This window comes from Hippopotamus amphibius, chromosome 16 (assembly GCF_030028045.1).
Source record: "Hippopotamus amphibius kiboko isolate mHipAmp2 chromosome 16, mHipAmp2.hap2, whole genome shotgun sequence".
Taxonomy (NCBI): domain Eukaryota; kingdom Metazoa; phylum Chordata; class Mammalia; order Artiodactyla; family Hippopotamidae; genus Hippopotamus; species Hippopotamus amphibius.
In genome coordinates this window covers 55,009,517-55,022,772 of record NC_080201.1, presented here as the reverse complement: position 1 = coordinate 55,022,772, position 13,256 = coordinate 55,009,517, and the positions used below count along the sequence as shown (strand labels likewise).

General features: G+C 59.3%; 1 protein-coding gene across 1 annotated transcript; it reads right to left on the bottom strand.

Annotated features, from left to right (window-relative positions):
* Positions 1-3,444: 3,444 nt before the first annotated feature.
* BCAM (basal cell adhesion molecule (Lutheran blood group)) lies at positions 3,445-13,256 on the bottom strand. The gene is made up of 15 exons (XM_057712920.1): positions 13,070-13,256; positions 11,169-11,290; positions 10,379-10,607; positions 10,208-10,278; positions 9,882-9,978; positions 9,605-9,787; positions 8,988-9,124; positions 8,564-8,720; positions 6,133-6,248; positions 5,874-6,015; positions 5,575-5,711; positions 5,250-5,394; positions 5,018-5,162; positions 3,982-4,099; positions 3,445-3,888 (listed from the first exon to the last, which is right to left on the bottom strand). Exons 1-15 carry the CDS (start codon positions 13,149-13,151, stop codon positions 3,883-3,885), a joined length of 1,887 nt encoding a protein of 628 aa, XP_057568903.1. The 5' UTR covers positions 13,152-13,256; the 3' UTR covers positions 3,445-3,882.

The window sequence follows — 13,256 nt, the reverse complement described above, 5'->3', positions numbered from 1 at the left end:
ACCAGGTGCTGGGCAGAGCACCCCTCTCTCCCTGGGGTCCCCTCTCTCCCCTCCCCCCAGCCATCTGTTCGCTCCCCCTCCAGCTCCCCAAATCCCCCCTCACCGATATCTGCCCGTGGAGTGGTATCTCTCTCCACCTGGTCCCTGCCTTGCTTTTCTTTCTGTCCTTCCATTTTTCATGAACGATGATGTTGATTATGATGGTAATAATAATAATAACAATAACAATAATCATAAACACATACTGAACACATGCTCTGTGCCAGGCTTTGTACGAAACACTTTCCACAGTTATCAGATTCTCCCAACCACCCTATGATTTCTATGTGTCCGCCGTATTTTTTTTTTAAAAAGGGTATTCAATTCTGGGACTTCCCTGGTGGTCTAGTGGCTAAGACTCCACGCTCCTGATGCAGGAGGTCTGGGTTCGATCCCTGGTCAGGGAACTAGATCCCACATGCTGCAACTAAGAGTTCGCAGGCCACAACTAAAGATCCCGCATGCTGCAACTAAGACCTGGCACAGCCAAATAAATAAATAAATAGAATATTTTTCTGAAAAAGAATATTCAGTTCTGGGTGGGGAGGGATGGATTGGGAATTTGGGATTAGCAGATGCAAACTATTACATATAGAATGGATAAACAACAAGGTCCTCCTGTAGAGCACAGGGAACTCTAGTCAGTATCCTGTGATAAACCCTAATGGAAAAGAATATGAAAAATATATATGTGTGTATAACTGAATCACTTTGCTCTATGGTAGAAATTAACACAACATTGTGAACAACTCTACTTCAATAAAAAAAAAAAGTGAGCTGAATGTAGATGGGAAGGATGGAAAGATCAAGTAAGCCCCAAGCATCTGAGAGTCCTTAAGGTGTTTCCTATTGGTGACTCTAACTCTGCTGGGTGAGTCCCATGCCCACAGCATGCAGGTAGAAGCCATGGCCACCAAGCATGTTTTCCTCCAGCTGCAGGTGTGGCTGAGCACGTTTGCCCCCACGCTGCCCTGGCATCTTCCAGGTGCAGAGCCTCCTGACTCCCCTCGACTCTGGGCATGGAGACCACACCAAGGTGAGAGGACAAGAGAGCCACGTGGACCCCAGAGCTCAGGTAGCGGGACCTTTGTTTGCTCGTGCCCCATCTCTCTTGCTTCTGGCGTTTGTTTTAATCCAATTCAGTAAACCATGGGATTTAAGCACCTTAATTCGGCCAGGATGAGCTCTCCTGCTCTGGGTCTCTGGACATCCGCTCAGTTGCCTTCCAGGAGGCTCCCAGAGCCAATAGCATCTCTCCAACTTCCCATGGCCACAGATCCCACGTGGTCCATTTTGAGGCTGAGTAAACTGAGGACAGAGGGGTGGGGTCCCCTGCAGACACCTCCCAGCATACATTGCACAGGGATGGCTGCACACCCTCCTCACAGTGGCTCTCCACGGCCCACGTGTGCTTTACCTTCATTTGATGGTGTCCAGGAGGTGAAGTCACTTGCCCATGATCACACATGTCAGCCCCCCACCCTCTTTCCACTGCTCCTGAGCTGCTCCTTTCACATTTTTTCTCTTCCTTTTTAACTGGAAGGGATCTCGCTGAATCCCAGTTCTTTCTGTGTTTCTGTCTTTGTCTCCACAGGCCTACCTTTCTTTTTTTTAATACATTTATTTATTTATTGGCTGCGTTGGGTCTTTGTTGCTGCGCGCGGGCTTTCTCTAGTTGCGGCAAGCGGGGCTACTCTTTACTGCAGTGCGCAGGCTTTTCATTGCAGTAGCTTCTCTGGTTGTGGAGCATGGGCTCTAGGTGCATGGGGTTCGGTAGTTGCAGCACGCGGGCTCAGTAGCTGTGGTTCGTGGGCTCTAGAGCGCAGGCTCAGCAGTTGTGGCACATGCGCCTAACTGCTCCGCAGCTTTTAGGGATCCTCCCGGACCAGGAATCAAACCGGAGTCCCCTGCACTGGCAGGCGGACTCTCAACCACTGCACCACCAGGGAAGTCCCAGGCCTCTCTCTCTTTATGGTACTTTGCTTTATTGCGCTTCCCAGATACTACATTTAAAAAAAATTTATTTTTGGCTGCATTAGGTCTTCGTTGCTGTGTGCGGGCTTTCTGTAGTTGCGGCGAGTGGGGGCTACTCTTCATTGGTGCGCTGGCTTCTCAGTGTGGTGGCTTCTCTTGTTGCAGAGCACAGGCTCTAGGCGTGGGGGCTTCAGGAGTTGTGGCGCAAAGGCTTCACTAGTTGCAGCATGCGGGTTCTAGCGCGCAGGCTCAGTAGCTGTGGTGCACAGGCTTAGGTGCTCTGCGGCATGTGGGATCTCCCTGGACCAGGGATGGAACCCGTGTCCTAACCACTGTGCCACCAGGGAAGTCCTGATACTGCAGTTTTTACAAATTGCAGGTTTGTGGTGACCCTGTGTCAGACGAGTCCATTGGCGCCATTTTTCCAACAGCTTTTGCTCGCTTCGTGTCTCTGTGTCACATTTGGTAATTCTTGCAATATGTCAAACTTTTTCATTGTTATTCTGTTTGTTACAGTGATCTGGGATCGGTGATCTTTGATGTGACAGCTGTGACTCACTGAAGGCTCAGATGATAGTTTACATTTCTAACAGGAAAGTGTTTTTTTAGTTAAGGTACGTACATTGTTTTTAGACAATGCTACTGCACATTTACTAGACTACAGTAGTGTAAACATAACTTCTATGCACTGGGAAACCAAAAAGTCATGTGACTTGCTTTATTGTGATATTCACTTTATTGCTGTGGTCTGAAACCAGACTGGAAGTCGGTGCAAGGTACGCCTGTATTTGTCTGTCTTTGCCTCTCTGCCCAAATCTCTGTCTGTCTGACTCAGTGGCTCTTTCTTATCTCTGAGTGGCCCTGGTCCATCCTTCCTACCTCCCCCTAAGCCTCTCCATCCTCCTTTAAAATCCCTCTTCTTCTGCCTCAATAAGTCTCTCTGGCTGTTTTGCTGTTTCTGCCCTCTCTTCTGTCTGCCCCAGGCCCCTTCATTGGGGTTCCTCCAACTCACGCCCACTCCCCCAGGGAATCCTCAGCTGCAGGCAGCAAGCCACCCCCAGAGTAGATGGCTAAATCCCTAATTCCATCCACTCTTACAGCTCAGAGAGAGCTTTTCCTCTGGACGCTTCAGTTTCCTCCGGGCCTCTGGCAAGAGAGACTGGGAACTTTTACTTAAGGGGATATCACCCCACCCCCCCAAACAGGCACTGGTCCTCAGAGGCCAGGCTCAGCTCCCTCTGGACCCCCAGCACCTCTCTCCTCCCCCTTCACTCAGCTGAGTCACTCTCTCTCTCTCTCTCTCTCATGTCTTTCTCCATGACATCCGATTTCTCCCGAGGTCCAGCAAGGGGGCGGGAGGGCCGGGGGAAGAGAAGCATCACCTGCACCCCCTTCCCCTCTCATCCCCCAGAGGCGGCTCTGGCCACAGGATGGTGTCCACGTGACAGACAGCATTTATTCCAGACTCCAGTGTCCACAGATGATGGGGCGAGGGCAGGGGCGAGGGCGGGCTCGGGGATCCAGTGTCAGACTCTGCAGCAGGACGTCAGGTGGGGGTACCAGCAATGGAGGCAGGAGGTAAAAATAGCCCCGGCCAGCCGAACCTCGAGCCTCGTCCCAGGCCAGGCCTTGGGCTTGGGTCCAGGAGCTATTCTGGGGCCTGGGAGAGTCACACTCCCTGGAGGAAGGTCCCCTCCCTCCCAGCAGCGGCAGGGCCGCTATGGTCCCTGCCCAGCCTACAGAGGAAGGAAGGGAGGGCCCAAGAGGGACCGGGGAAGGCCGGGAAGGCGGGGGCGTGAGCAGGGCTTGTTTTCTGGTGCCCGTGACTCCAGGTTGGGTTCAGTGATTGCCTCTGGGAGGTCCTCGGGCTCAGCACTGGGAAGAAGACAGAGGGGTCAGCCTGGGCCCAAAGAGGCTGTTCCACCCCTATAGGTCCCCTCTCACCAGGGTGTCCAGGCCCTCACCCACCTCATCTCCAAAGCCCCCGCTCCCACGCCGGGCTCCTCCAGAGGCACCTCCCATGAGAAGGCCCGTCTGCTCTGGCCGCTCTGACCCTGAGTGGCTCAGCTCAGGCTCCCCAGGTGGCCTGGGGGGAGGAAGCAGTATGTTGGACGTGGTCATGGCCAGGGAAGGAGCTGGGCATGGGGTGTGTGGGATGGGGATGGACTTGGGGATGGGTGGGAACGGACTAGGGGGGAACGGGTTGGGGGTAGGGTAGGAGGTGGTAGTGGCCCTGGGGTTGGGGATGGGGTGGGGCCATGGTCGAAGATGCTGTTGGAGATGCAGCTGGTGATGTGGTTGGGGTCGGTTTGGAGGATGCGTGTGGGGACGGCTGTGGATCGGAGCTGAGGGTGGCCGTGTGGTTGCGGTTGGAGATGAGGTCAGATGGGGACGGGTTTGGGGTTAGGAATGGGAATGGGATGGGGTCGGAGGGGACCTTGGGGATGGGGATGTGGCTGAAGTTGCGTTTGGTGCTGGGTATGGACTGGAGTTGAGGATGTGGCTGGAGAAGGGGGTGGGGTTGGAGAGGAAGCTGGAGTTTGGGGTGAAGTTAGGGGCATGGTTGGGGTTGGGGTTGGAGACGGGGATGTTTATGTGTCGGGCTGAGGATGGGGACATGGTTGGGACTGGGGAGGAGGTTAGACAGGGACGGGTTTGGGGATGGTTATTGGCTGGGTTTGCGGTTGGGACCGGAGATGGGGTTGGATTTGGGGCTGAGGATGAGATAGGGGGTGGAGAGGAGGTTGGGGGTACAGATGAGGTTAAGGAGGGCTTGGGGTGGGTTGGGAGTTGGTTATTGGTTCGGTGGGGTTGTAGCTGGGGATGAGGATGGGGGAGGGGACGGTCATGGATCGGTTTGAGGGGACGGTTTGAGGTTGGAGGTGGGACGGCATCTTATTGGCGATGGAGCTGGAGTTGGGGATGTGGTTGGTTTGGGGTTGAGGTTGCGGATGAGGTCAGCGTTGGCTTCGAGAGGTCAATTTCAAGGTTGCAGGCCACTCACGGAGACCCCTTCTCCCCCCGCCGGCAGCAGCCCGGGTGCCCCTTGCGTCTCATGCAGTAGAAGGCGGCAACGACGAGGAGCAGGAGACCCACGCTGACGGCCACAGCCATGACCGCGACTCCGGCCTGGGAGGCCTGGGGGGCCACTGCAGGGCAGCACGGAGGGAGAGGTCAGCCAGCAGCGCTCTGTCCGCCCCACCCCCGGCTCCGGCCGCACCACTGTGGCTCCTCACCAGTGCCGAAGTGGAAGACGTGCCTGTCGTTCCCGTGGGGGTTGGAGGCCTCACAGGAGACGCCATCTCGGCTTAAGGCACTGGTCACCTTCAGGGTCAGGGAACTGCTCACCCAGCCCTGGCCTCCGGGGGCCGGCTCTGCTGGCTGCGGAGGCTCGGGTCAGGCCCGGGCGCCCGGGATCAAGGGCTCGGGGTGAGGGCAGAGGTGAAGAGGAAGTGGTCAGCGGAGGGGGGTGGGGTGGGGGACACAGTGCTTGGACCGTTGAGGGGGCAGGGATTTGGGGAGGGTCCCAGAGGGTTCAGGATGCAAAGGAGGGTCCCTTACGCTGCCGCCCAACTGGCTCCAGCTGAGTTTGGGCTCTGGGTAGCTGCGTGCATAGCAGATCAGCCTGACTTCATCTCCTTCCCTCCAGCTGCCCTCTGCCTTGGGCTGAGACTCCTCTGCCTTCAACTCTGGTGGCCCTGCAGGTGGTGGGGTGGGAAGGGGGTGAGCCGGAGGCACCCCGGGGAAGGGGATGGAGGGAGAAAGAGGAGAGAGAGAAGGACCAGCTGTGGACCCGTCTCGTTGGTCCTGGTCCCCGCCCCCCATAGTACCCCCATCCAAGTCTGCCCCCACCCCCGAACCTTGGACCAGCAGCTTGAAGCTCCGGGTGCGACTAAGGAGCGGGACAGTGGGCATGGAGGCCTCACACGTGTAGGTGCCAGAGGAATCAAAGGTGATGGAGCGGAGGGAGAGCGTGGGGTCGTCCCCCAAGGGTACCGAGTCCTGGGTGGGGAGAGAAAGAGCAGGCCAGGCCAGCCGTGAGAGAAGGGGAGGGGTTGATGGAAGGGGCGGGGGGGGGGGGGTCCCGAGCTGGGGTCGGGGGGCGCCTTTCCCTCTCACCTTGGTCCAGCGTAGGGCCGGGGTGGGCAGGCCTCGCACGGAGCAGTTCACGGCCGTGCTGTTGCCCAGGGGTAAGAAAAGCTCCTCGCCAGAGCTGAGCTCCAGGGGGTCCAGGTCTGGAGGGGAGTACAGACTGTCACCTTCCCTGGACCCTCACCCACTCGGTTAGGGGCTCTCCAGGGCTGCTGGGGGTGCAGACGGGAATGGACAGCTGTCAGCAGAGCACGCCAAGTTCTCCCTGGCGCCATGAACTCTCCACTCTCCCAGCCGGGCCCTCGAGCCCAGATCTAGGAGTCTAACTCCAAAATACATGCCCACCTCAACCACTTGCCTCCAGAGCTGATGTCTGGGCCCAAGGTTAGTGGATACCCTTGGAGGTGTGAGGTGCTCCTGCTCTGACTTACCACCCAAACCCTGGCCTTCTCCTCCATACTACCTACTTTTCATCAAATCTTTCTCTGCTCTGACCCCCAAAATGGATCCTCTCACTTCTTCCCATCTCTGACCCTTGGGTCCAACTGCCTTGACCGCTGCAGTCACTCGTCTCCTTACTGGGCAAGACTCTTGTCCTCTCTGGTCCATCATCCTCTGCTGAGGATCTTTTCAAAACACACACTGGTCAGCCTTTGCTGCTGCTTAAAATCCTCCGGTGGTTCCCCCGTACCATGGGCATAAAGGCCACATTCCTTGATGAAGCCAAAAGATTCTGCCTGCTCGACCCTTCAACCTCATCTCCCACCCTTCCGCCTTGTTCCCTGAGCTCCAGCTGCCCTAGTCTCTCCCTGTTGTTCTACAGTATGCTACATTGGGCCTGCCTCAGGACCTTTGCACATGCTGTTTCCGCAGCCTGGAATGCTCTTCTTCTGGCTCTTCATATTTCTGATTCCATTCTTTGGTTTCCTATACAAATTCCCCCTTCTCAGAGAGGCCTCTCTGACCTGCTATTGTGGACACTCAGATTTCCCCTTTGGCGCTGCAGGATTTGTTCCCCCAGCTGTTGAGAAGGACGTCAGCTGTCAGCCCTCAGCTGTCAGCCCTCTCTGGAAACTGCCTGAGCCGCAGCGAGCCCCTCGCTCAAGGTCATGTGCATTCCTTCCCCAGGCAGCCCGAATCCAATGATGGGTTGAGGTGGGGTTGTAAAGGCCCAACCCCCACTCCCTAAGTGGGGATAGCCCAGCTTCCAAGTGCCCTGTGGGGCCAACCAAGGTCTTCCTTAGATTGAAGCCCAACATCCCCCTCTGCCCATTCCTGCTTCCTTCCCCGCCCCGCCCCCCAATAGGTGTGGATCCCAAGGAATCTTCCATAAATTTCCTGCCTGCAGTCAAAATCTGCTTCCCGGGGATGCAGTCTCCACCACCCCACATCTAAAATAATCTCTGCTCAGGCTTCCATGTGGCTCAGTGGTTAAGAATCTATCTGCCAACGCAGGGGGCACAAGTTCGAGCCCTGGTCCAGAAAGATCCCACATACTGTGGAGCAACTAAGCCCGTGCGCCGCAACTACTGAGCCTGTGCTCTAGAGCCTGCGAGCCACAACTACTGAAGCCCGCGCGTGTAGAGCCCATGCTGTGCAACGAGACAAGCCATCGCAATGAGAAGTCCTCGCACCGCAATAAAGAGTAGCCCCTGCTCACCGCAACTAGAGAAAGCCTGCGCGCAGCAATGAAGACCCAATGCAGTCAAAAATAAACAAATGTTTAAAATAAATTAATTAATTTAAAATAAAATAAAATAAAATAATCCTTGGTCGCCGGGCCAATTCCTTATCCCATCCCTCTGTGTTAGTCCCTACAGATAGCAGGATCGCTACTCAAAATGTCTTGTTTAGCGTATACCATCTGTCTCCCCTACTGGACCCCGAGCTCTCTGGAGGTGAGACTGGGCTGCCTTGTTCACAGAGGTGTCCCCAGCATCTTGCACAGGGTCCCGCACCAGGAAGGGAGGTGGAAGGAGCGCCGAAGAGAGACAAAGCCTTCACACAGGGCTTGGGTGAAGGCGGACCAAGAAGGCTTCTTAGAAGACTGGGACCCAAGAGACAGGTTAGGAATGGACAGTAGAGAGGATGGGGAGTTATCGTAGGAAAGAGGAGAGGAGCTTGGGGTGTGATGGGGAAGATGCGTTGGCGGGGAGAAGGGTCCGCCGAAGGCGAGGCCAGCCAGGTGGGCCGTGAAGGCCGTGGTGAGGCAAGTGGGTTTTCTCCCGAGAGCACTGGGGAGACGTGCAGGTTCCAAGCAGGGGAAGGTCAGGTTTGTGTTTTGGAAAGGGCTCTCTGGCTGCCTTGTGTGGGAGACTGGAGGGGCCTGGGGCATCTGGACCAGGGCAGGGACCATAGAGATGGTTGGAGGCAGGGCTGCCGGGGGGGGGGGTGGTAAGGGTGAGGAGGCAGCTGGTGCCAGGGCCCCCCCCCCCCCCCACTCTCCCTGGGCTCTCACAGGCCACGTGCAGCTCCAGGGTCTTGGAGAGCTCCGCGTCCTCAGCGGCGTCGTAGTCCTCGACCCTGCAGCCGTAGGTCCCGCTCTGGCTCCGCTGTACCCCCTCCAGGGTCAGGTTCCCCTCGAGATTTGTTTTTAGCACGTCCTCCTGCTTGTCCTGGGGGACCAGGGATGAGGAACCCGGTTCAGGAGATGCCCTGGGCTGGCAGGGTCATGCTAGGTCAGGCGTCACCCAAGTCAGGCATCTCGGTGAGGCAGGGCTCTCTCAGATCAGGGGTCAGAGGTCCTGAGAGCTCCCGGGTCACCGGTCAGGTGCCTCTGCTAAGCAGAGGCCACCCAGGTGAAAGGTCAGGAAGGCGGTGCAGGTGAGTATGTCGCAGAGGTCAGAGGCTGGCGGTTCCAAGGGCATGATGGGATGAGTTACCTGAAGGCGGAAAAAAGTGTACTCCGGGCTGGGGCTGCCGTCCCCCCGGCAGAAGAGCTGGACAGAGTCACCCTCGCGAACCCAGCCTGCAGTAGTGGACGGGCTGCCCAACCAGAACTGCACGTGCTCCGTGGGATCTAAGGGAAAGGGCAGATGAGCAGGGTCACGGGTAAAAGGCAGGGCTGGATTAAAGGAGAGAGGTCAGTGAAAGGTTAGAGGCCATATCTTTCAAGGCTCAGGGTCACGCTTATGCTGAGATCAGGGACCTGAGGTCAGAGGTTGAGATCGGCTGAGAGCACAGGTCAAGGGTCAGAGGTCCGTGTGAGGGACAGGTCCGTGTGAGATTCAGGGGACCCAATTTGCTGTGAAAGGGTGGGGGCCCAACATGGAGTCACCAAACTCCCTGGGGTCCAGGGTGCTATGGTGGGGGTCAGAACTCAGGATGGGGCTCATGTTACCATTTGAGGTCAGAGGTCAGAAGCCAGCATACACTTCAGCGTGAGCTAAGGGAGTGGAAGGCCAGAGGGGGTGGCAGGTCATGGGTCGGCTTGGAGGGTCAGGCCTCAGTGACGTGTAGATTCCAAGGTCGGGGTGGTCAGGGGCTGGCGTGGACTCACAGTGCAGGGTGAGGCGGAAGGAAGGGCTGTCCAGGTGGCCGTGCTGGCCCGTGGGCAGGCGGTAGTGCACGGAGCAGTGGAAGCTGGCGTCCCGGTCGGCCTTGTGCAGGCGCAGGTAGAGGGTGCTGGTGAGAGACAGCAGGCCCGAGGCCTCCCGGACCGTGCGGCTGGTCATGTAGCCCTCTGCGAGAGCCAGGGAGGGAGGCGGCGGTCAGCCAGCCCAGCGCCCGCCCCGCCCTGACCCGGCCCGCGACTGGCCCGGCTCCCGAGGGCTCACCGGAGTTCACCTCCATGGGCACCTCAAGGCGCTGGCCGTTCCGATACCACGTGATCTGGGGGGCCGGGTTCCCGTTGTGGCTGTTGCAGGTGGCGATCTGGGGCAGACACAGGCCTGCGCTGGGCTTGGAGCTGGGACCCTGAAGTCTGGGTCCTGCTCCCGTAGGGCTTCTCCCCACCCAGATGCAGCAGTCCAGCTCCCAGACCCCTACTCCTCAGTCTAGGAAGCCTAAGCCCCCAGCCCCTCCCAAACTTAGGATGCAGGAGGCCAGAACCCCAGTCCCCACCACCCCCAGAACCCCAGAATCAAGGTGCAGCCCGAGGTACCTCCTGGGCAAAGTCCTCCATCACAGACAGTGTCCCTTTGTTGGGGGAGACCTCGGTGGCCTCTGGTTTCGCTGTGGGAGAGACATCACTGTCAGGAGCCCCTTGCCGGGGTTCTCACGTGCCCGCCCCTTCCCGGGGCCGGGTACGGGGGTGTGCGGCACAGACACTCACCAAACACGTTGAGCCTGGCGGTGGCCTCGGCGGTACCTGCGGCCCCTGCCCTCACCACGCACACGTAGTCCCGCTCGTCACCCACCTGGGCCTCGGCCAGCACCAGGCGCCCCCGGGAGTCCAGCTGGTATGGGGGGCTGCGGCCCCGGGAATCGTGCACCTTGTCCTGGAGCTCAGAGCCATGCAGCTCGGCCGAGGCCAGGCGGTGGCGGACCCCAGCGCGGTCGGCCTGTGGGTGGGGGAGCATCTCAGCTGGGGGCCGGCCCTCCCTGCTCCGTGTCCCTTTCTTTCTGCTGCTCCGTGGGTCTCTTTGTTTGCCTCACGTTACCTCTTTCTCTCCGGTCCCTCTGTCCCTCTCTCCACCCCCCCCACCCCGTCCCCTAACTGCTTCACATTTTTCCTCTCTCTGGTTCCCTGTCTCCATCTCTCTCTGTTCCCACCTCTGAGTCCCTCTCCTGCCCTTTCTCTCCTGCCTCTTTATCTCTTTAGTCCCACCCCTGGGGCTCTCGCTTTCTGGGTGTCTGCCTTTGAATGTGCTCCCTCGAGAGCCAGCGCTCTGAAGGGGGACTTCTTCGCTCTACTCTCAGCTGTGCCCAGACACCACGAGACCCTGGAGAGGCCTTGGCCATGCTGGGCCTCTACATCCCCACCTGTAAAATGGAAAGGCAGCCTGGCGGCGCTACTAGGGACCTTTGGGTTCCGATGAGGGAATAGATGTTTGCAGCTCCTCTGCACCCGGACTCTCAGGCCCCTCTCTGGCACCCCCTGGCCCCCAGCCCACAGCACTCACCAGGAACCATTCCAGCACGAAATGGTCATGGGCCCCCAAAGGTGTGCAGTCCAGAGCGACAGGCTCCCCCCTCATCACCTCCACCAGGGGGGGCACAGACAGGCGCACCTCAGCCTTGGCACCTGCGGGAGGGAGCTCTCTCTCACCACCACCAGTAGGCAGAGCCCTCCAGACACAGTCCCTCCTCCCCCAGGACCCAGGAGTCCAGGCCCCCAGCCCCTCCTCCCTCAGACCCAGAAGTCCAGGCCCCCAGTCCCCTCCTCCCTCAGACCCAGCTCCTCTCTCCCTTCGAGGCTCATCTTTCCGTCTCTGAGCTTCAGATCCCATCAGCACTTCTCCCCATCTCGCCCTTCACTTGCAGAACTAAGGGCTCCTTCCCTGGGCCACACGGGGCCCCGGTGGCCTCCATTCCATCCTCTTGGGCTTAAATCGTGTCTGTCCTTGCTTTTCCCACTAGGCCAAATGCCCCTCAAGGGCAGGGCTGGAGCGGGCTCATTCCTTTGCCTCCAGCACTTGCGTAGGGCCTGGCACGGTGATGGGATAATTGTCTCTCTCCATCTTAGTCACCACCTCTGCACGTGCGTCCCTCACCCTGGGCCTCCATCTCTTAGCTTCACGGTCTCTGCGTGTCTCTCAGTCTCCATGTCGCTCGGCCCTGCCCCTGAATCTCTCCCTCAGGAGTGGGGGGCTGGGGCTGGGGCTGGGCTGGAGCTGAGGTGGGATGGATGTGTGGGCGCGGTGAGGGGGACAGGGCTGGGCAGGTTTCAGGAATGTGGGAGGGACAGACTGGCTCAGACCTGCCCCAGCCCCCTACCTGCCCCTTGGCCCCTCTAACTCTTTGATACAGCAGTGCGTCACCTCAGAACAGGATAGGGTTGAGGCCCCAGATCCTGAGTCCCGGGGTGGGGGGGGGGGGAGAAGGGAGCTGAGGGCGGACACTCCTGTCCCAGGATCCCAGGTGGATAGAGCTGCTCGCATCAGGAAAGCAGGCTCTTTCACTCTCTGGGCTGGCATCCTGGCCTGAGCTCTCAGTGCTTAGAACCTTCCCCGCCCAGCCTGGCCCAGCTCTGCCCCTGGGGACCCACTCTTCGCTATGCTTGAGCCAGGGGCCTGGATTCCCAGGCACCCACCTCTGGCCCAGGCCTGCCCCATGGGAGGGAGTGTGGGGCCAGGCTGGTGCCTGGGGCTGGGTCTGAGCAGCAGACAGCAAGGATAGATGGAGAGATCTCTCTCTTCCCCAGTTTTCTCATCTCTCTGTCCCTCAGCGGCCAGCCCCTCAGGGCCTCCTCCCCTCCTCCCACCACCACGCAGGTGTGTGGATTTTCATCTGGGGCCCCCGGGAAGGGGGCACTATCACTTGGAAATACTTGGTTCCGCTGTCACTGCCCTTTCCGATGGAGGTGGAGGCGACCGAGGCGGGTCCTTCTGAGCCTGGGCTCTGAGTCTAGATGGGGGGGATCCCGCAAATGCATGTGACTTGGTTTCTAGCCACAGGGTCTCTGACCCTCTCGAAACTTGACAACTTTTGAGTGGGGAGCTCTGCTTTGGTTTCTTCTTTCTGGGGGAAAGCTGCTCCAGCCGCTGGAGGCCTGGACCTCTGGGTCTGAGGGAGCAGGGGCCAGGTGGGAGTGGGGGTGGGGGCAGATCCCACGGTCTGGGCGGGGAGAGAGCCGAAAGCCCGCACTCCTGGGTCCCGCGACTTCTCAGGGGGATCCCCAGCCCCGCTGCCTGGCTGTCCCCAGGTCTCTCACTGGGAGGGCCACCCCCATGCTCCCATATCCCTCCTCCCTGGGGTCCCCGGGTTAGGCTTCCTGGGGTCGGTGAAAGCCCCTCCCCTCTTCCCTTCCCGGGGTCCCCAGGGGCCGCCGCCAGTCGCGCCCCGCTCTCAGTCCGAGCCGTACCTGGGGGCGCCCCCAGCAGGAGCGCGAGCACCAGCAGCCGCGGGGCCCTGCGCGCCCCGGCCCGGGCGTCCGGGGGCTCCATGTTCAAGGCGGCGGCGGGCGGCGGGCGGGCGGGCGGCGAGCGGCGAGCGGGCGGGCGGACAGCGGCGGAGGCAGCGACTGAGCCCGGGCTGGGGCTCCGGCCGGA

Excerpts from the sequence above, each read along its gene's own strand:
- BCAM (XM_057712920.1), bottom strand. The coding sequence starts at position 13,151 with ATGGAGCCCCCGGACGCCCGGGCCGGGGCGCGCAGGGCCCCGCGGCTG. Across the intron at positions 11,291-13,069 it reads CCTGCTGGGGGCGCCCCCAG|GTGCCAAGGCTGAGGTGCGC; the intron begins GTACGGCTCGGA and ends TCCCTCCCGCAG. Across the intron at positions 6,016-6,132 it reads CGGCCCTACGCTGGACCAAG|GACTCGGTACCCTTGGGGGA; the intron begins GTGAGAGGGAAA and ends CTCCCCACCCAG.